The sequence below is a fragment of the Camelina sativa genome, chromosome 15, assembly GCF_030686135.1.
Source record: "Camelina sativa cultivar CO46 ecotype springtype chromosome 15, ASM3068613v1".
NCBI classification, from domain to species: Eukaryota; Viridiplantae; Streptophyta; class Magnoliopsida; order Brassicales; family Brassicaceae; genus Camelina; species Camelina sativa.
Genome location: NC_141894.1, coordinates 2,415,188 through 2,434,838, shown reverse-complemented (window position 1 = coordinate 2,434,838; position 19,651 = coordinate 2,415,188). Strand labels below are relative to the sequence as shown.

The 19,651-nt window shown below is 35.5% G+C and overlaps 7 protein-coding genes across 8 annotated transcripts; 6 read left to right on the top strand and 1 right to left on the bottom strand.

Moving 5' to 3' along the window:
• Positions 1-2,504: 2,504 nt before the first annotated feature.
• LOC104744770 (uncharacterized) lies at positions 2,505-3,534 on the top strand. The gene is made up of 2 exons (XM_010465871.3): positions 2,505-2,969; positions 3,062-3,534. Exons 1-2 carry the CDS (start codon positions 2,826-2,828, stop codon positions 3,374-3,376), a joined length of 459 nt encoding a protein of 152 aa, XP_010464173.1. The 5' UTR covers positions 2,505-2,825; the 3' UTR covers positions 3,377-3,534.
• A 723-nt stretch (positions 3,535-4,257) lies between these two features.
• LOC104744769 (3-dehydrosphinganine reductase TSC10A-like) lies at positions 4,258-6,701 on the top strand. Of its 2 annotated transcripts, XM_010465870.3 has the most exons (4): positions 4,258-5,183; positions 5,314-5,461; positions 5,991-6,285; positions 6,393-6,701. In XM_010465870.3, coding segments are annotated over exons 1-4 (1,038 nt in total). In that variant the 5' UTR covers positions 4,258-4,589; the 3' UTR covers positions 6,394-6,701. The 2 variants fall into 2 exon arrangements, with proteins under 2 accessions (XP_010464172.1, XP_087345081.1); XM_087488955.1 differs by lacking the exon at positions 6,393-6,701 and having other exon boundaries at positions 4,360-5,183; positions 5,991-6,286.
• On the top strand, positions 6,393-8,408 carry LOC109124433 (peroxiredoxin-2F, mitochondrial). Its single transcript, XM_010465868.2, has 5 exons — positions 6,393-7,261; positions 7,360-7,389; positions 7,475-7,633; positions 7,958-8,052; positions 8,149-8,408. Exons 1-5 carry the CDS (start codon positions 7,046-7,048, stop codon positions 8,252-8,254), a joined length of 606 nt encoding a protein of 201 aa, XP_010464170.1. The 5' UTR covers positions 6,393-7,045; the 3' UTR covers positions 8,255-8,408.
• A 566-nt stretch (positions 8,409-8,974) lies between these two features.
• On the bottom strand, positions 8,975-9,888 carry LOC147926218 (bidirectional sugar transporter SWEET8-like). The gene is made up of 3 exons (XM_087489152.1): positions 9,700-9,888; positions 9,232-9,336; positions 8,975-9,120 (listed from the first exon to the last, which is right to left on the bottom strand). The coding sequence occupies exons 1-3, from the start codon at positions 9,841-9,843 to the stop codon at positions 8,980-8,982; spliced, it is 390 nt and encodes a 129-aa protein (XP_087345278.1). The 5' UTR covers positions 9,844-9,888; the 3' UTR covers positions 8,975-8,979.
• Positions 9,889-11,745: 1,857 nt separating this feature from the next.
• Positions 11,746-12,508, top strand: LOC104744767 (uncharacterized). Its single transcript, XM_010465867.2, has one exon. It carries the CDS (start codon positions 11,746-11,748, stop codon positions 12,310-12,312), a length of 567 nt encoding a protein of 188 aa, XP_010464169.1. The 3' UTR covers positions 12,313-12,508.
• Positions 12,509-12,613: 105 nt separating this feature from the next.
• On the top strand, positions 12,614-13,992 carry LOC104744766 (putative GPI-anchored protein At3g06035). The gene is made up of 2 exons (XM_010465866.3): positions 12,614-13,050; positions 13,391-13,992. Exons 1-2 carry the CDS (start codon positions 12,972-12,974, stop codon positions 13,915-13,917), a joined length of 606 nt encoding a protein of 201 aa, XP_010464168.1. The 5' UTR covers positions 12,614-12,971; the 3' UTR covers positions 13,918-13,992.
• Positions 13,993-15,355: 1,363 nt separating this feature from the next.
• Positions 15,356-19,521, top strand: LOC104744764 (mitogen-activated protein kinase kinase kinase 3). The gene is made up of 17 exons (XM_010465865.3): positions 15,356-15,822; positions 15,915-15,956; positions 16,079-16,144; positions 16,225-16,335; positions 16,431-16,511; positions 16,592-16,669; positions 16,762-16,844; positions 16,981-17,065; positions 17,153-17,253; positions 17,397-17,436; positions 17,557-17,616; positions 17,685-17,731; positions 17,823-18,045; positions 18,133-18,360; positions 18,731-19,029; positions 19,123-19,184; positions 19,273-19,521. The coding sequence occupies exons 1-17, from the start codon at positions 15,523-15,525 to the stop codon at positions 19,332-19,334; spliced, it is 1,968 nt and encodes a 655-aa protein (XP_010464167.2). The 5' UTR covers positions 15,356-15,522; the 3' UTR covers positions 19,335-19,521.
• Positions 19,522-19,651: the final 130 nt, after the last annotated feature.

The window sequence follows — 19,651 nt, the reverse complement described above, 5'->3', positions numbered from 1 at the left end:
TTTACGATCCGTAACAATAAAAGAGAGATTTTAATGTTTTCCTATTTGAGTTGATAACATTATCGCAGAATAATATTCAGTTTCTTAACGCGATATATACTATATTAAATGTATTTCTTGATGCTAAAATTAAATCTATCCGATTATTGAGTTTCTAAATTTGGGTTTCCGTTTTTATGAACTTTATTAATGTTATAATAATTATTGCGATTGTAATCATTTGTTACTCAAATACGGCTGTGTCATTTAAATTTAAGAGATCATACAGTCTCTAAAGATTTATTAAAATAGTTTTGTAGATTTTTATGAGATTAAAAATTTAATGCGTAGAGTTGTTTTTGGAAAAATCAAAATGTATAGATGCTGTCAAACTATTTATGGCAATAAACGTATCAAATTAGGTCGATTTAAATAGTTCCATTAATTGAGTTTTTTCGAAATGTTATTTTAGAAAAATCGTTAGGAGTTAATGTTGTAAATAAAACAAATTAAATAAGCAAAACTTAAAGAGCGTAAACCAAAATGTACTTCAAAAATGTTAATATAGATTATTTTATATGTATGTTTGTTACCTCTTTACTGCCAAAACAATTGTGAATTAAAACCATACTACAACTTATATCGATCGTTAATTATTATTCCAAGTACGAGACATGGATACCACTTCAACCACACGATCTTCCACCGGCTCAGTACGTACTCTTGCACCAAAAAAGATTGTTTGTTGTCTCTCATTAATGCACCAAAGTCTTTTTAGGGATAAGTTTTTAGGTTTGTTATTCCGTATAAATTATAAAATCATATAAAGCCCTTTTTAGTGTATCGACGACTATCGAGTCATTTATAATTCATAAAAGACAAGTCGGTGAGGCTAAAAAAAACTCCCAAGTCGGTGATCGTGACATGACATGAGCCTTTAGAAAGAAGCTCGTGAGAGAATCTGTGATTGTAATTTATCTCAGTGATTCTCTTCTCAAATACTTTACTTTATTCAATTTTTGGTCACTTGGTGATCATGTAAATATTAAAACTTGTTTAACTGTTTGACAAAAGAAAAAAGTTTTAAGTTGTATCTGAATTTTTGGTTTACTTCGGTTAAAATGAATTTTGGTTTATCCTGGGAAGCTTGCAAGTTGGAAGCGTACGCGTAGGGTCGGTTATATAGAGTAGCTTATCTTTACAAAACCTTGTGGTCTTCTATTATTTGCCCTATAAATATTTATGTGGGTGTAAATGATGAAAACACGTACCCAAATTCGGATAAGTTTCTCTTTGTTGTATTTTTATACGAAATAAAAATTAGAAAAAGGGAACTATTTAAAATGTTTAAAGTATATATATTAAGATTATATCGTGAGTGAATTAGTGTGTAATATTATAGAAATGGAGAACAAACTCATAAGATCTTGACTTGGAGTCGCACTTCCACAAAAGAGTATCTATCTACAAAACTCCAACTAAATAAAATCTTGGAGATAGATTCTTCTTTGTTTTCTTCTTTCTCCCCTATCTATAAAAATCCATATTCCTAGCTAATGTCCATTTCCTCAAATGTCCACTTCAAATGCGGTTCACCGGCGAATGTCCGTCCACAATACTAATTTTGTTACTTGACCAACTACATTGATTCAATTCACCAACTACTCAAAGCTTCACATTATGGTATACTCTCTATTCTTAGAGTAATTTAAATTAATAGGTTTAGATTAACAAAAAAGATCGAATTAATCAACGTTTCGACAACCGACATGTTTAGATTAGGTCAATGATATTCGTTGAAGCGAGGTTGAACATATTTTCTTCTTCACGATGCTAACAACGAACAATCAACGTATTTCCTTCAAAAGCCAAATAAAAGGTTCCGACTTTATTCTCCTAACATGTTTGAATGTCGATAAATAGTTAAACATATGAAATGTGACCCCACGGTTCCATATAGTTTGGTATATATGCATAGGTCACCCATCGTGGACATGTGCCCCGTTTTTTTATGGACTGAAATGCAAATTAACTTTAAAATAAAATTTAAAACGAATATGTAGATATGTATCATGCATAATTTTTTAGATTAGGGTATTTGTTTCGAAGTGATTCTTTTTATTTTCTCATTTTTCTTAAATAGGTGAACTTCTTTCTTACTTGCACTTGAAACAAATGATTTTAATGAAAAGTTCATAAATGATCATATCATACGTGTAAATTTTCTGATGATTATATAATTATTAACTCCCATATAATATATCTTTTTACTTTTTTTTCTATGGTATTTTTATATGGTATTGAGTATAAGAAAGTCATTGGATAAGGTAGTTAGGCATTCCATCTTTAGTGGAGACTATTGAAACTAAGAAATTTGAGCTACACAAGGAAACGAATTTTGTTTTAGGAAGAGATGAGAGGGATGGGTTTTGTGGATGAGATATAATAAAGTTATTTATGTGTAATGAAGAAAAATATAAATAGAGAAAGATATATATATGGGTGTTTTGTTCTTGTTGTGAGTTGTGAGCTTTATATCTTTCTTTATAAGATTTGCAAGTAGTAGATACAACATCATTGCACAAAACCTTCCTTCGTGATCCATTTGTGTGTAGGGACTTACTTTTGCCAGGTTAGATTACATTTCTCCAATCTTTTACTTTGGCCCCACTCTCCCACATGCACCTCTCTCTCTCTTCTAAACCCCAATCTCTCATTGCCTATTTATGCCACTCTTTGAACATTCCCCCTCACAACTCCACTTGTAACCATTTTTTTTTTTTTAAATACCTCTTTTCTACATACAACAAAAGGCTAATTAAGAGACTAGTTAAGGCATAGATACAATGGCCATGGAAGTGGCTGTGGAGCTGGGGCTTGAGCTTGATGATGATGTCTTCTTCGCAGACATAAGCAAGCAACTCAATCTCTTAATAACAGATGAAGATGAACAAAACCCTATATCACTTTCCTCGCCTGTCTCTTTCCAGGTTTGTCCAAATTTTAACTCTTCTCTCTTTCTCTCTCCCCTATCTCTCTTGATTAGTGATTAACAGTGATGTTGATTATTGAAATCAAACAGGGTTTGTTCAGAGGGAACTACCAAACACCAGCAACACCATACATGATGTACAATGAGCAGATCAATTACAACGTAAGAGAGAGCAAAGGAACAGGAGTGTTCATCCCACAATGTTCTCAGCCAAGAAGGAAACAGAATTATCAGAAGAAGCAAGGGAGATTTGGTTCCTTCAACCCCAAGCAACAGTTTCCTCACCATGTTCATGACAGCAATCCTACAACTCTCAACAAAAACAACCAAGAAAGCATCACCTTTCATCATGCTTCTACTAACCAAAGAAGAACCTACAGAGATGCAGCATCTCTCTTCACTTAGTCAAACAAGATTCGAAGACATGGATTTGTGTCATTAATTCATAATTATATATAATTGATTATTATTGATATTTATAGATTTTGTGATGTTTGTAAAATCAGCAAATAATAAGAAAGTAATCATCAATCTAAAGGGATTTGGTGTGATTTATTCAACAACCGACAGAGATTAATAGGCTCACTCTTATCATATTTTTATAACTTTCTCTAATCATTTTAAATTAAATGAGAAAAAAAAACCATGGAATTAGCTCCTAAACGATCATGATCAATGGAGTAAAATGAATCTTGATCATGACAAGTCTCATGTGAGATTGGAAAATCTTGCATGTCAGGTCTAGAACCAATCAATCTCTTTGGGACCTCACATTTACAGAGTTACAGTTATGTTGGCAACAATGTTTGAATAGACAAAAGTCAGATCTAAAGAGGAAAAAAGACTGTCATAGAACTCATACCCACATGCCTACATGCCCATCACTCACCTCTTTTTTTTTCTTCCTCCATTCAATCAATTTACTATATTTTAATTTGGTGATTTTTATTAAACAAACATGGAAACATATGTAATATTCTTTTCATTTTATCCCTTTTAATGAAAACATCACAATTTAGACATCTATATGGTGCAGAGCTGTATGTTTTCTGTCATCTAGCTGTATTTTCTTAACTAGTTTTAAATGTCTACTAAGATTAACCACCCATAAATGAAAGTATTAAACTAAAAAAATCTATTCCTTTACAAGTTGCACAAGTTTAAACACAGATCTTTTTTAAGTCTTAATTAACTCTTAACACATACACTTGTCAATTGTTTCAGAAAATAAATTATTATAATTTCACAAAAAGAATATAACTTTCTATGTATCTCTTTCATAAAATGTGTAAAATATAATTTCAAAAAGTTAAGATAAGTTTCTATGTATCTCTTTCATAAAATGTCTAGTATTTGTCTAAATTTCCTTATACAACATATAAAGTGATTAGTGTCAATTGTTTTATTTTAATTACATCATCATAAACAAAAATTGTTAAACAAATTCTACCAAAAAAAAAAAAAATTGTTAAACAAAACAAATTTACCATCTCTACACGTAGACGTAGTCACGTAGAAATTCAAACCGCCGGTTTAGATAAATATCATTTAACCGATTATTTGGTTTAAATAGAAATCGTTAAACCGATTTTTTGGTTGAGTTGGTTTTGTTTCTCCAATGATGATTGATGAGTTGACGGAGCTTCACATCGCCGAGAGCTTCTTCACGAGATCCATGGCGGCAATGGATTCTCTCTTCCTTCTCTTCCTCATTCCACTCATCCCACTCTCTCTTCTCTCTATCTTAGCTCTAATCGTACGTCCTCGCCCCATTAAGATCCCTATCAAGTCCCGTCACGTCTTCATCACCGGTGGATCTAGCGGCATTGGTCTTGCCTTAGCCCAACGCGCCGCTTCAGAAGGCGCACGCGTCTCAATCCTCGCCAGATCCGCCGTAAAACTCGAGGAGGCTAAGAAATCGATCCAGCTAGCTACTGGCGTTGAAGTCGCCACGTTCTCTGCCGACGTTCGCGATTACGACGCTGTGTCTAAGGCGATTGATGAATCGGGGCCGATCGATGTGTTGGTTGTTAATCAAGGTGTGTTTACTGCGACGGAGCTGGTGAAACATAGTCCAGAGGATGTTAAGTTCACGATCGATGTCAATCTTGTTGGGAGCTTCAATGTGATTAAGGCTGCTTTGCCTGCAATGAAAGCAAGGAAAGATCGTGGACCTGCCTCCATCACTCTCGTCTCTTCTCAAGCTGGTCAGGTTCGTTTCTCAAATTTCCCACCTTTAGGGATTTAAAAGTTTATCCTGGTGATTGTAGTTAAATTGGAAGCTTATGATAAAGCAGCTAAATCAAATCCTTAAAGTAACTTTGTCTTTTATAATTTTACAGGTGGGTATCTATGGTTATACTGCATATTCAGCAAGCAAGTTTGGTCTTCAAGGTTTAGCGCAAGCATTGCAACAAGAAGTTATTGCTGATGACATTCATGTCACTCTTATTTTTCCTCCTGACACTGATACACCAGGATTTGAAGAAGGTAAGAAAACGATATCAAAAGCTTTTTTTATCTATCTATATATAACACGTGAAGGGAGCTAGAATTAGGTATTGCTACTTAATACTAAGGTCTAAGGAAATTAAATGCATATAAGAGTTGGAGGACAGGTTACTACATAAGATTGTACCATATGGTTGGGAGATGAGTAGAAATGAACTATTATTGAGCTAGTTAGATCAAAGTTGTGCCCTTATCTGGTCTGAATAATTGTATACTTTATCAAAATTGCCAGCTAGGAGGTACTGATAGAGTGATGTGTTAAGTACTGGGTACTGACTATGATAGTGTTTAGAATGAAGTTTCTGCGTAACTGTGTACTGTGGTTTGTGTGATACTGTATAGAAGAGAATAATGGGTTGTTGTTATCTTCATAAAAGACTTATCTTTTTTGTATCTTTGAGAATTAAGTAAACAACTTTGAACTAATTCTCTGATTTCCTTGGTTCATATTATGAAGTTGAAGATCGTGATATGAGTGTAATTTGATTTTTCTGATGTGCTCTCTCAGAACAAAAGAGCAGACCTGAAGTCACTTCCATAATAGCTGCATCCTCTGGTTCAATGAAAACAGAAGAAGTAGCCAGAAAAGCTATGGATGGCATAAAATCAGGAAATTTCACTGTCTCATGCAACTTTGAGGGATTCTTACTGTCACTTGCGACAACAGGCATGTCCCCTCAAAGATCATGTTGGCTTGCTTTTCTTGAAGTTATAACCGCAGGGCCTATAAGATTAGTCGCTCTCTTCTTTCAATGGGATTGGTATAAAGCCATTGAAAAATGGAGCAGAACCAAAACCAAATAGTAAGTTCCTAATGCCATCAAGTTGTTCGTTTTGTCATCAAACATAATTTCCTCTTACTAGACTGCTATATCGCTATTCTAATTTTGCTACTCATTTGTAATTTCAGAGAGTCCGACAACTTTGCTTGAAGTGTTTTTGGGAGAAGCTTAAACATTTGATGGGTACTTAAAACCTTCTTCTCAAATTGAAGTATCTCAATCAACTACCACGGCAGCTAGTCGATTATACCAATTCAGAATATCTACATTGCTGATAGTAACTCGTCAAGTTTTATGACGCGAAGTGCTCCAAGTAGCTATGTATCGCCGGTCTTTCAGCAAATTGCTTTTTTTTTTTGGGTAGAGAAATCAAAGAACTCATTTGAATGTATTTTTGTGATTGTTTTTTCAGAGTATACAGATCACATATTTGGATATTCCCTCCTTTCCTTCTAACAGCTGCTGCAACTTTTGCTTTGAGATTGAGAACGTCAATGGAGTTCTCTTCTCAGACGTTCAAACTACACCTCGGACAAGTTAGCCACTTTTACTATAGAACTTTTAGCGACCTCTTCTTCTAGTGGGCCAAAACTAGGGCCGAATCACTACTGGGAACATTGTAACAGAATCTCACATTAAAACAACGAGCAGTTATATTCGACTGTTACAAAAACGGCGAGAAGTTTTCCTCAGAAAAGGTCCTCTGAGAAGTGCCTGCCATAAACTCGATACTCTTCAGTCTTCACGAAGTTGTCTGACTCGTTCTCATTTTCTTTTGGCGATGGCGATGTCAATTCTAAAGCTCAGGAATTTATCGGGTCTAAGATCGGCCGCAAATAATGCCCGGATCGGAGTTTCCTCGAGGGGTTTCTCAAAGCTCGCGGAGGGCACTGACATAACCTCGGCGGCGCCTGGTGTTTCTCTCCAGAAAGCTCGCAGCTGGGACGAAGGCGTTTCCTCTAAATTCTCTACCACACCTTTATCAGATATCTTCAAGGTTCGATCTAATCTTTCTTCCCTGACAAATTTTGATTCAGAATGGGCAATTTCAAATTTCCTGACATAACGTTTGTGTGTGTATTGGTTTGGTTACAGGGGAAGAAAGTTGTCATCTTTGGACTCCCTGTAAGATAAATTTTCTATCTTTTTGCATCATCTATTTATATGTCTTGATCATGCTTCTGAGTTCTGATTCGTTTTATATGTTCAGGGGGCTTACACGGGTGTTTGTTCACAGCAGCATGTCCCTAGCTACAAGAGTCATATTGATAAGTTTAAAGCTAAAGGCATTGATTCTGTTATCTGTGTCTCTGTTAATGATCCTTATGCTATCAATGGTTGGGCAGAGAAGATTGGTGCTAAAGATGCAGTAAGTTCCTAGCTTTGTTCTTCGACATTAGCCTGATCTGGTGTGTGTACTGTGTAGTGCCTGCTGGTTCGGTTCCTGGTTTTTTTTCTTAAGAGTTTGAGTGGTGAACGTCATGATATCAATCGACCTCTTACAGATTGGACTATAGTACTCTGATATTGTCTAATGGTCTCAATATTACATTCACATGATTAGAAGGACTTCTTTCATTGGAAATTTCATACTTGATATGGACTAGCTTAACAAGAGATTTTTATGTTAATGTTCGGATAGTGTTACATGCTAGCACAAATGATTTGATGCTCTTGAACGTTGTCATTCCAGATTGAGTTTTATGGGGATTTTGATGGGAAATTCCACAAAAGCTTGGGGCTAGACAAGGATCTCTCTGCTGCATTGCTCGGGCCTCGGTCTGAGAGGTAAAACCACTGCAAAGTCCACTTGTTGTAATTTTTTTTGTTTCTCTGAACCATTGATCTAAGAGATTGGTTGGCCTTTGTGATGTCTATGTTCAGATGGTCAGCTTATGTAGAAGATGGTAAGGTTAAGGCGGTGAACGTGGAAGAAGCACCGTCTGACTTCAAGGTTTCGGGGGCAGAAGTCATCTTAGGACAAATCTAAAAAAGTATGTCGATGAGTTTTTGTTTCTTCTGAGTTGAAACTGCTAATAAGTTTGATCCGAACATGAAGGATCAAACCAAGTAACAGCGTCACTTTTCTTTTTTTGTTTTCCACAGTGTCAGTTTTAATAAAAATTATGTCTTTATATATCTCAGTTCTCACCAAAATGTAAATCTGGATCATAATGAAGTATAAACCAATATGATGATCTCATCAAAATTGTGAACGCAAGTTTAGACCAATATAAAATGGTTTGGGGATATGACTTTACTTGTCGCCATTGTTAACATAAAGTTTGGCCTAAGACAGTGATATCCCTCTTGCGCAAAAAGACTTGTTTAAGATGATTCTGGAACCGGAAAAGCAGAGGAGAAGTTTGTTGTGGAGTTGGTCAAGTTTGACGCAGACGCAAGGAGGAAAGTGGTAAGAGAAGTTGCTTGTGCTAATTTGAGAACATTGAGGAGCTTGGCCCTGGCATAATCGATGGTGTAACTGTGTAAACTAACGAAATCATGACAAAGGTCAAAAGCTGCCGGTGGAGTCGCTGTTATGGATTCGTTTTAGTAGTATATATAGAAGCTTAAAACACTAATCCTCCTTAAAACCGTTTCTTAAACTATCTTTTAAAGTTGGTGATCTCTCTAGCTCAATGACATAACAAGACAGAAAAACCAAATCCACAAAACCAAAACTTCTAACTATGTTGGATCCAGACACCAATTCAATTAAACTTCACACGTTCGCAGTTGGGGTACAACAACCCGATCTCTCTCTTTGAACCCAGTGGTATATTCGTCGGGTTCAATTACCGGTGAGCAGAACACTAATTGAAAAGCACACAACAACATTCCCAAAACACTGCTTATCTGTCCCATCAAAGCAAACAAAACGTTACAATTCAAAACATTCTACACATGAATAATCAACCAATTCATACTTAGTATTAAAGTATTCAAGAAGTAAAAAAGAATACTTACAAGGACGTGGATATCAAATTTGTAGATCAAAGAATAAGCAGTCCAAATTCCATCTTTGATCAAACTAGCCAAGGAGAACCAAACGGGTACGTATTCGTAGCATCTCTATTGTATCACCCATAACAATAATTTAATCAAAACCCATAATCAGTTAATAATTTACCCATCAAATGAGAGAGACAGAGAGAGCATACCGTCAAAGTTATAACATCTATAATTGTGGTGAACACGTTGCAAAAAACACCAATGTATGTATGTCGAAATGATAAAGTTCCACGTCCAAAAAAAGAATAACAATAGAACACTACCATAATAGGAATCATCCCAAACAAAACCATAGAAAGAGTTTCCCGCCTCTGTGCATCAACATCCACATCATCAGAGAAAATTATAGACGATATATATATATATATATACAAAAGAAAAAGATGATGAAAGATTAATTTAAACATTAAAGATGAAACATACTCGTTCATTGGCGCCGCAGTAGATCAAAAAGCTAACCAGGTAGATAACTTCGATTATGGAACCGATGCCATTACTAATGGTGACGAGGATGCCATCCTTGTGGAAAAGAGGGAGACCATACAAAACCCACAAACTATATTTCATCAACAACCATACATGACGTTCAGGTGCATAATCCTCCACTGATTTCGTCTTGTATATCTGTATAAACCTTGGCCTGTGTATATATACAAATGTTTATTAATCTAACTACAATTTAATCTTAATCTACATTTGTGAAAGATAATCTTAATCAGTGGCAAACTAGAGAAGATATAGAATTCAAAATTACAAAACGTTCCTAATATAAAAACATACATAAACGACGATATCGTACATGTGAAAAGAAAAAAGAAAAAAAAATTAAAAAAGAAGAAGAACAAAGATAATTACATTCTTGTGAGGGAGACCAAAGAGGAAATAACAGTCCCTGCATTAGGCGAGAGGAAATTAATTTATCGGTAACATAGCTATGTCGAACTTGTGCTAATTAAAATAAATTATGTTTTCACTGATGAGAGCACAAGAATTTCCAACCATCTATGTGTGTGTGTACGTATGCAAGAATCAATTAGTTACAAAAGAAGAAACTTCAAATTAAACACATAGCTTTCTTCGCTGAAACAATTTGCAACCTCGTTTGGCTTCCGTTCCAGGGAATATATGCATGCAATTGAAAAATATAGTACTATACATACATATATTTATTTATTTTGTTTTAAATAAAAATAAATATATTTGTTGTAATGAGAGAGAGAGAGGGAAAAGCATATCGTACCAATAATTCCGATGATAATACGAACTACTTTAGCGTTAGCCATTGTGAAATCGATGGAATTGGTGAAGTATACGAAAACTAGAGCAAAAGAAAGCTTATGGAGAGAGTGCAATTTATTGGTGTATTATTATATATATATATATATATATATATATATATATGTAAACCACAATTTGGCTCCTGCTAAAAAATAAAGAATTGAATATATAACTATTTTATTTTACTTGATAATATGTGAATATATTACTTAAAGGAATTGAATTTATCTAATCCTAGCCTTATGTCTTGAGAGACAATTGAATATATTACATCATTATCAGATCGTTGCCGTAATTAATTAATGGATCAAGTAGAGTAATTTTTTCACTCTAAATAAAAAACGATAAAATATTAGGAATATTTATTACTTTGTTGAGGAGATCCTTATTGGGCTTAACCCATTTATGAAGAAGCATTTTAGGGCCCAAGAGGAGTGTTGTTGTTTCACCCTAAACCCTCTCTCTCGTGGTGGTGACTCATCTCCGTCTCTCTCACTGCACCAAAATCATCAAACCCAGAGCCGGCGAAGCTTGCCGTTCGCGCCGCCGGAGGTAAACCATCTCCTTCTTTCTCATCTTCTTCTTCGGTTTTAGGTATATGATTCATGGGATCCCATTGTTTGATTTTGGAACTGTGATAAACTCGCAAACTTGCTAGGGTTTTGTTTTTTTTTTAAATCTTCGGGATTTGTTTCTCTGTTATCGGGGAATGGTTCAGTGATTTGTTTTTAGGATCCTTTAGACTATTGAATATGATACGACTGTGTAAAATCAAACTAATTTTGGGGCTCGTAGTGCCGTGACTCATTGACTCTGAAATTGATCTTATGAATCTCTTATATCATCCTTTCTAGTTCACCATTTTGCTTCACTGAACTTTGTGAAATAATGCATTTTATCTGCAAAGAAGAACACTTTTGAATCTTAACTGATACGATACAAATTGTCTTCTTGAGATTGTTATGTAGTTAAGTTAAGCACTAGTTCCATCAGATAGTTGCTGTAGCTTGGCCAAAACTAGACAGCTATATTGATCTCTTTGCATCAATTAGTAGTTCGCAAGCTAAAGTTATTGTCTTTTTTGTTTGTAACACAGGAGAGTCTTACTGTTGCTGTCCTGTGAAGGTTTTGAGACTTGAAATGATCTTTGGTTGATAGTTTGTATGGTAGCAGAGGATTATATATATAGTCATGAAGCTAATTTCACTTGTCAGAAACGTTCGTTCTCGCCAGTGTCAACCGGGTGTAATCTGGTCTGTGCAAGTGCGTTTCTTGCAGCAAGACTCTGTCACGAAAGTTAAACCCAAGAAATACAAATACCCATCAGTTTATGATCCTTATGGTCCTAGACCCCAGCCTTCAAACAAAATTGTGGAGCTAGCTGAGCGTATAGCTGCATTATCTCCAGAAGAACGGCAACAAATTGGTCCTGCACTCAATGAACACCTGAGGCTTCCAAAACAACAGATGATTTCATCTGAGGGTTTGAGTCTAGGAGCAAATCAAGATGCTGGGGCCGGGAAAGCAGAGGAGAAGAAAGAGAAGACGGCTTTCGACGTGAAGTTGGAGAAGTATAATGCATCTGATAAGATCAAAGTGATAAAAGAAGTGAGAGCATTCACGAGTTTGGGTTTGAAGGAGGCGAAAGAGCTTGTTGAGAAAGTTCCGTCTGTTCTTAAACAAGGAGTGACAAAGGAAGAAGCTAATGCAATCATTGCCAAGATCAAAGCTGTAGGTGGAGTCGCAGTTATGGAGTAAGTGACTTTTGAGACTTCAATTGCTTCTGTTTGATTTGCTTTTTGGTGCTTGTGATCACATCTTGGTACTTACGGTAGATGTTTTGTAATAACAAATCAATTAGTCATTGAGTTTTGGCAAAAACTTTACTCAATTTCAAATTTCAACTTTGTATTTTGCAAGTGACTTTCTATATAAGCTGCGGCCAATTTGTCTACTTTCCTGCAGTAGATTTGATTTCCTCGCAATTTGCTTTTGTGGATGAACATGGAAAACAAACTTAGAATTTGGTTTAGTTTTCTAAATTTGATCACACTGGTTTATCCAAATTGAAGATCTCTATTTTCTTCTAACATGAAGTAGAACTTTTGCAATGGCCTTGTTCTTGTCCCATCTTACTTTTGAAACAACGCTACAATGGCTTAGTCTGGTGTGCTCCAATCCTTATATCAGAAACGATACCGTATAGGATGAGAGGGGGACCAAGAGAATTAGTTAATAATTCCTTTAATGGTCGGCACAGCGTCAAAGTCGAGCTGACAAGAAAAGCAGAACAGAATCAAACAACTCTTATTTAAGAGTAAAAGCTAAGTAACCATTTCTCTCACTCTCCTTTATCAATACTAATAAATATAAGTAGGCCAATATCACTAGAGAAGAAACTCTAGAAACCTGTTTCAATGGCGATCCACAAGCTTCCACTTCTTCTCTTTCTCTCCATCATCCTCTTCCGCAATCGCCCTGTTCTTGGCGACACCGGTAACTTCTTCTCTTTCTTTCTCTGTTCCATTATTTGAAGTAAAAATCTATGTTCTTGAAACTCTTTTTCTCTCTCTTGATATTCTCTGATTGGTGTTTTAGTTAGATTCTTTAGATCTGGTCTGAAATCTCTTAGTATCTGTTCACTTCACTTCATTTAGAAGGTTTTGCATAGATCTCAAACATGAAAAAGTTAATACTTGTCTATAAAGGGTAATACTTTTCTCTCAAGTGTATTGATCTGCTTTTGCAAAGAACAAGAATTTTACTTTTAGATTGTGAATATGTTCCTGCAAATTATATAGACTTAAACCAGAGTTTTTTTAATGGGGTTGCGCAGATGAAGAGGACATACTTCTCACAGGGATCAACAGCTACAGAACAACACAGAATCTAACAGTCTTCAGCAAGAACGAAAACGCAGAGTGTCTAGCCGACGAAATCGCAGACCAATTCAAAAACAAACCTTGCACCAACGACACTGGCTCATTCACAGTACCAGGAACAGAGCCACAGTTCGCAAACTACCCTCAGATGCTAGCCAAATGCCACTTAAACGTCACTGACACAAGAGACGGCATGGTCATGCCCGCATGTGTTCCTCGCTTAGAATCAAGCCTCGTCCTCACAAACTTCACAAAGACGCAATACTCGTTGGGTTTGAACGATTCCAAGTATACAGGTATTGGTATTGGTAAAGAAGATAATTGGATCGTTGTGGTTCTCACTACCAACACACCTGAAGGAAGCTATTCTACAGATACAGATACAAAACATGATGATGATGATTCAGATGGCTTTACTGTTAGCGTTAGTCTCGTTAATTATTTGCTAGTCTTCATGTTTTCCTTTTGTTTCTTCCTCTAATAATTGAGATATGTCTCAAAACACTTTTCCTTTTAAGACTTATCTCAAGAATAAATTCTCTTATTACGTTTGATATTTCAGGTTTTAACAAAAACTAGGTTAGAGGGATGTTTTCTATACATTTTAAAATATATTTGATGTTAAAAATATAACTTTTAATTTTTTGAAATTATGTTAATCATGAAAATTATGGTTTATAAAATGCTAAGATATAGAAATGGATTGAAAAAAGCCTACAATAGTTTGTAACTTCGTAGTATTTGCTATTAGAATCATTTACATTTAAACCGGGTAAATTTAATCCATTATATATTGTTTACGACATGAAAGCAGCCACAATAAGTGACGTTTATAGCCTGTAAAAATAGACTTCCAAATTTGTAATATGCTGATGTGAATAACAATTCTTAAAAAGAAAGAACCTGAAAAGTCAGTACTTCATCTATGAGAATGTTTTTTTTTCATGATCCCATTTTCTTGCTAATTTCAAAGCGGTTTCCACACCTTCAGCACATCACCATATCATAACAAAACATATTTGTGAAATATCAAGTTTTCTGATTTCATGATGTAATATATATGTTTTTTGATATCAAGTTTCATAATTTTTTGATAGTTCAATGGTTATTTGTATTTTTAGTATTATTTCTATTTTCATATGATACTTGAGTTTTTAATTTTATAAATTTATTTTTTACATATATTTTAGATTTTATTATTAAGAAAGAAGTTTTTTGTTTCTTTTACTTGAAAATTACATTCTTCTCTTACTAAAACAATACTGAATATATTGGATGTTAATATAGTTAATCCAAAACGTTCAGTTTTCATTAAACCAAAAAATTAGATGTATATTTGAAAAATTAAAATATCTTCCAATGAAATTTTGCATTTTTAATTAATTTAGATTTTTTCCGTTTGTTGTTGTTAATATAATTTTTTTTTGTTGCTCATTTTTGTTGATGCATTTTTTTGTTATTATTTTTATGAAATCATATATTAAAGTAATATTTACGTTTTCTTGTCTTGTCACTTAAATCTTACACTAAACAAACCTATACAGCTTTTTAATTGGTCTATAAATCTTAGCTGTATTAATTCAAATGTTTTTATTGGCTACCCATTTTAAATGATGTGTCAATCTCTGCTTCAACATAGAAGAAGCTGATGTGTCAGAATAAACAACACATTATACTTTTATTGTATTGATTTAATAACTCTATCTATAGTAAGAAGAAAACTACAAATTTTTATTGGAATAGATATTTTAAACTCAAGGCATGTGATGTGATGATATTATATTGTCGGTAGAGGAAGACAACGACCGACAACATAATATGGAAAATTTGACACGTGCGAAGTTTAACCTAAGGGCCCAATAAGAAGGCCCATTAAAGAATGGGGTAATACTGTAATTTGGAAAATTTGTGAGGGTTTCAATGGGAAAACGCCAGAAACGGTCTCTCAGCCTTTAATTTTGAAAACAGATCCGAGTTTTCTCTTTCCCTCCTCTCGAAAATCACGAAGAAGAAGAGGAAGAAGCAATGACTAATCTTCACTGATCTCTCTACTGCGTATTCACAGTCGGGTTACAAAAAAAAAAAAATGCAGGATATTCTCGGATCGGTTCGGCGATCGTTGGTTTTCCGGTCTTCTTTAGCCGGAGACGATGGTAGCGGCGGCGGAGGTCTTAGCGGATTCGTCGGGAAGATTAATTCCAGTATCCGTAGCTCTCGAATCGGACTTTTTACGAAGCCGCCTCCTGGGTTGCGTGCTCCTAGAAAGGAAGAAGAACCGTCGTCGTCGATTCGGTGGAGGAAAGGGGAATTAATCGGTTGCGGTGCTTTTGGGAGGGTTTACATGGGAATGAACCTTGATTCCGGCGAGCTTCTTGCAATTAAACAAGTGGGTTTTCAAATTCTTAGTTCTGATTACCTTCAATTGCTTGTGATTTTGTGATTTGTTCTGCTGATTTCGCGATTGTTTTTGGGATTTAGGTTTTAATTGCTCCTAGCAGTGCTTCAAAGGAGAAGACTCAGGTGAGAGTTACGGCGAAATTTTCCTTTTTTTTTTGTTTGTTTAAAATTTGTTCCCAATTTTGGTAACGGTTTGTGTTTCCTTGAGTGGTTGAGGAACTATTTTTTTTGGGGGTCTTTCATAGGATCATATCCGAGAGCTTGAGGAAGAAGTACAACTTCTTAAGAACCTTTCACATCCAAACATTGTTGTGAGTATGCGAATCTATTTAGTTCTTTTTATTTACAAGTGATTGTCTTTGCATTCTTATCTTGTTGTTTATGTTTGCAGAGATACTTGGGTACTGTAAGAGAGAGTGATTCCTTGAATATTTTGATGGAATTTGTTTCTGGTGGATCAATATCTTCTTTGTTGGAAAAGTTTGGATCTTTTCCTGAGCCTGTAAGTTTCTGACTACTATACCTGAGCTTTGCTAAAATCTTGTGTTTGACATCACAGGTGATGAATGTTGTGTTTGTTGGAACTTTTCTGAATAGGTAATTATTATGTACACTAAGCAAATTTTGCTTGGTCTGGAGTATCTTCATAAGAATGGGATCATGCATAGAGATATTAAGGTACTTTCCTCTTTTTCCAACATGTGAATGTGTCTGTGGTTGATAAAAATTCCTCAATAAATCTTGTCACATTCTCCTAGGGGGCAAATATTTTGGTCGATAACAAAGGGTGCATCAGACTCGCAGATTTTGGTGCTTCCAAGAAAGTTGTAGAGCTAGTATGATTGCGCTTCTCTTTCTCTTCAGTCATATTTCAATATGTTGCCTCTTCTCTTCAGTACTCTAAAACTTGTCATTGTTATACTTCTAGGCTACTGTAAATGGTGCCAAATCGATGAAGGGGACGCCTTATTGGATGGCTCCTGAGGTCATTCTTCAGACTGGTCATAGCTTGTAAGTATTTCTAGAATACCACCGACTAGTTATCATCATTCCCAACTTTCTTTTATCTTATAACTCTTTTTAAGATGATCGATTATACATGTTCTGGGTTATGGAAAAGGGTTCTCATTAATAATTCCTTGTGTAGCTCTGCTGATATATGGAGTGTTGGGTGCACTGTGATTGAGATGGCTACAGGGAAGCCTCCCTGGAGCGAGCAGTATCAGCAGCAGGTAAACAGATTCACTGGGTGAAGATACAGCATATGAAACTGCCTTTTATTTTATAAACCTAAGCAGAACTAAGAATTTTTCTTCCAGTTTGCCGCTGTCATTCATATTGGTAGAACAAAAGCTCATCCTCCAATTCCAGAAGACCTCTCACCAGATGCTAAAGACTTTCTATTGAAATGCTTGCACAAGTGAGTCCTAAGTTTTTTTCCCCACTGTGTTTCTGTCTTTTATATAGAGATAGCTCCTGTACCTGTACAGACCGATGTCTATTTCTATTTCAATAGAGCATCTATATCTGTTGTCTTATTGATAAGATGAATTATATTTGCAGAGAACCAAGCTTGAGACTCTCTGCATCCGAATTGCTTCAGGTGTTGTAAATCTTATATCTTCCTTCATTTCTCACAATTGTGAAAGGGTTCTTACTCTCAAGGCACATTACTAAGTTATTATTGATGCTTATAATGCTGACAGCTGCTTAACATTTGCAGCACCCGTTTGTCACTGGAGAGCGCCAGGAATCTTATTCGGCTTACAGTAATTCTCTTACGGTTAGTATATTATGCAGTAAACTTTGTTCTTATTCTTCAACCTTCTGACCCCCTCCCCAATATATCAGGAATGTGGAAACCCAATAGCCACACAAGGAATGAATGTTAGGAGCTCGTAAGTTTTCCTTTGCAGCTCTAGTTTCTATATTGTTATGATCCATGATTTTGATCTCTTGATTCTTATTTTACTTCCTCTATTGTTTCAGAATAAACTCGTTGATCCGGAGGTCAACCTGTTCAGGCTTAAAGGATGTCTGTGAACTAGGAAGCTTGAGGAGTTCCACTATATACACACAGAAGTCAAATAACTCAAGATATTGTTTGGGAGATGGAGACTCTGATGACCTTTGTCAGACCGACATGGATGATCTCTGCAACATTGAATCAGTCAGAACTAATGTTTTTTCACAGTCCACTGATTTAAACAAGGTAATATATCTATTCTCCGTATTTTCAAACATGTCTGTTGATTGCAGTTATACTGACAGTGGGAAGGAACTTTTTTATATTCAACAGAGTTTTAATCCCATGAGTGATTCCACGGATAACTGGTCCTGCAAGTTTGATGAAAGCCCAGAAATGATGAGAAGCAAATCTAACATGCTTTCTTACCAAGCTGCTGAACTCAAATCTGGGGTTCCATGTGATGAGGAAACCAACTTAACATTTGCTGGTGGCTCTTCCGTTGCAGAGGACGATTATAAAGCCACAGAGTTGAAAATAAAATCATTTTTGGATGAGAAGGTAAGGCCTCTTTGTAGTATCTGGGTGAGAAATCAGTTAGTACTTTATACTGTGCATGATTCATGTTTTATAAGATTCATTTGCTAAACTTAGACTTAAAAGACCTGCAATAGGAATTTTTGAAATTTTTTAAGCTACTAAACTTTGTTAATATGCATATAGCGACATTGGACCCTGGTTTTCATGCTTGGTGTGGTATATGCTTTCCCTTTTCAATTCTTTAATACTCCTAATCATCTCCTTTGCAACTTTGAATCTTCTTTGCTTAGTCTACCTGGAATTTTTAGATGCATTTCTACCAACGAAATGAGATTTTGTGATGATATCTGAATCTTCGTCACTTGTTTTTTTTTTTGTCTGTTGTGTCAAGGCTCACGATTTGAAAAGGTTGCAGACCCCTCTGCTCGAAGAATTCCACAATGCTATGAATCCAGGAATACCCCAAGGTGCACTTGGAGACATAACTAGCTTCAAGTTACCAAACCTACCAACTATAAGCAAGTCACCTAAACGACTTCCGAGTAGACGACTCTCAGCAATCAGTGACGCTATGCCCAGCCCGCTCAAAAGCTCCAAACGTACACTGAACACAAGCAGAGTTATGCAACCAGGAACTGAACCAAGTCAAGTTAGCGAGTCGATCAAAAAGGGAGTAACTAATAGCCGTTGGTGAGTTAGCTCGTGCTGAAGTTACTAGTTTGAAAGCCTGAATTTGGGCAGTTTTGTTGGTACTGATGTTTCCTTCTTTGAATTCATTCTCAGTTTTTCAGAGATACGGCGGAAGTGGGAAGAAGAACTCTATGAAGAGCTTGAGAGGCATCGAGGCAAGTGTTTTTCTTTAATCCTACAAAAATTTGAGACAGATGTTTTGGATTTGAAAACATTGTTTACTTATTGTAAAACTCTGTGCAGAGAATATGCGACACACTGGTCCAGGAGGGAAGACTCCATTATCATCAGCCCACAAAGGATAGTGAACGGCTAAGAGAAGAACTGTATTTTTTCTTTCTTACGTTAACGCTTTTGTTCTTGCTTTTTTTTTTTTTTTTGTTGGTGGGTTAATTTTTATCACTAGTATTTGATATATGTAGATAGTTCGTAAACGGCTCATAGTACTATTATTATTGTTATATATACATATCTTAAATCTGACTTGAAGTAGTATCAACCCTCTAGAATTGCGTCGATTATTCAATGGTTATTTTGTTTGAAGTAAAAAAATCTAGTATAGTTACTTACCCAATGACATTTGGTGATTTTATGACATTAGACATGCATATCACTGACCGAA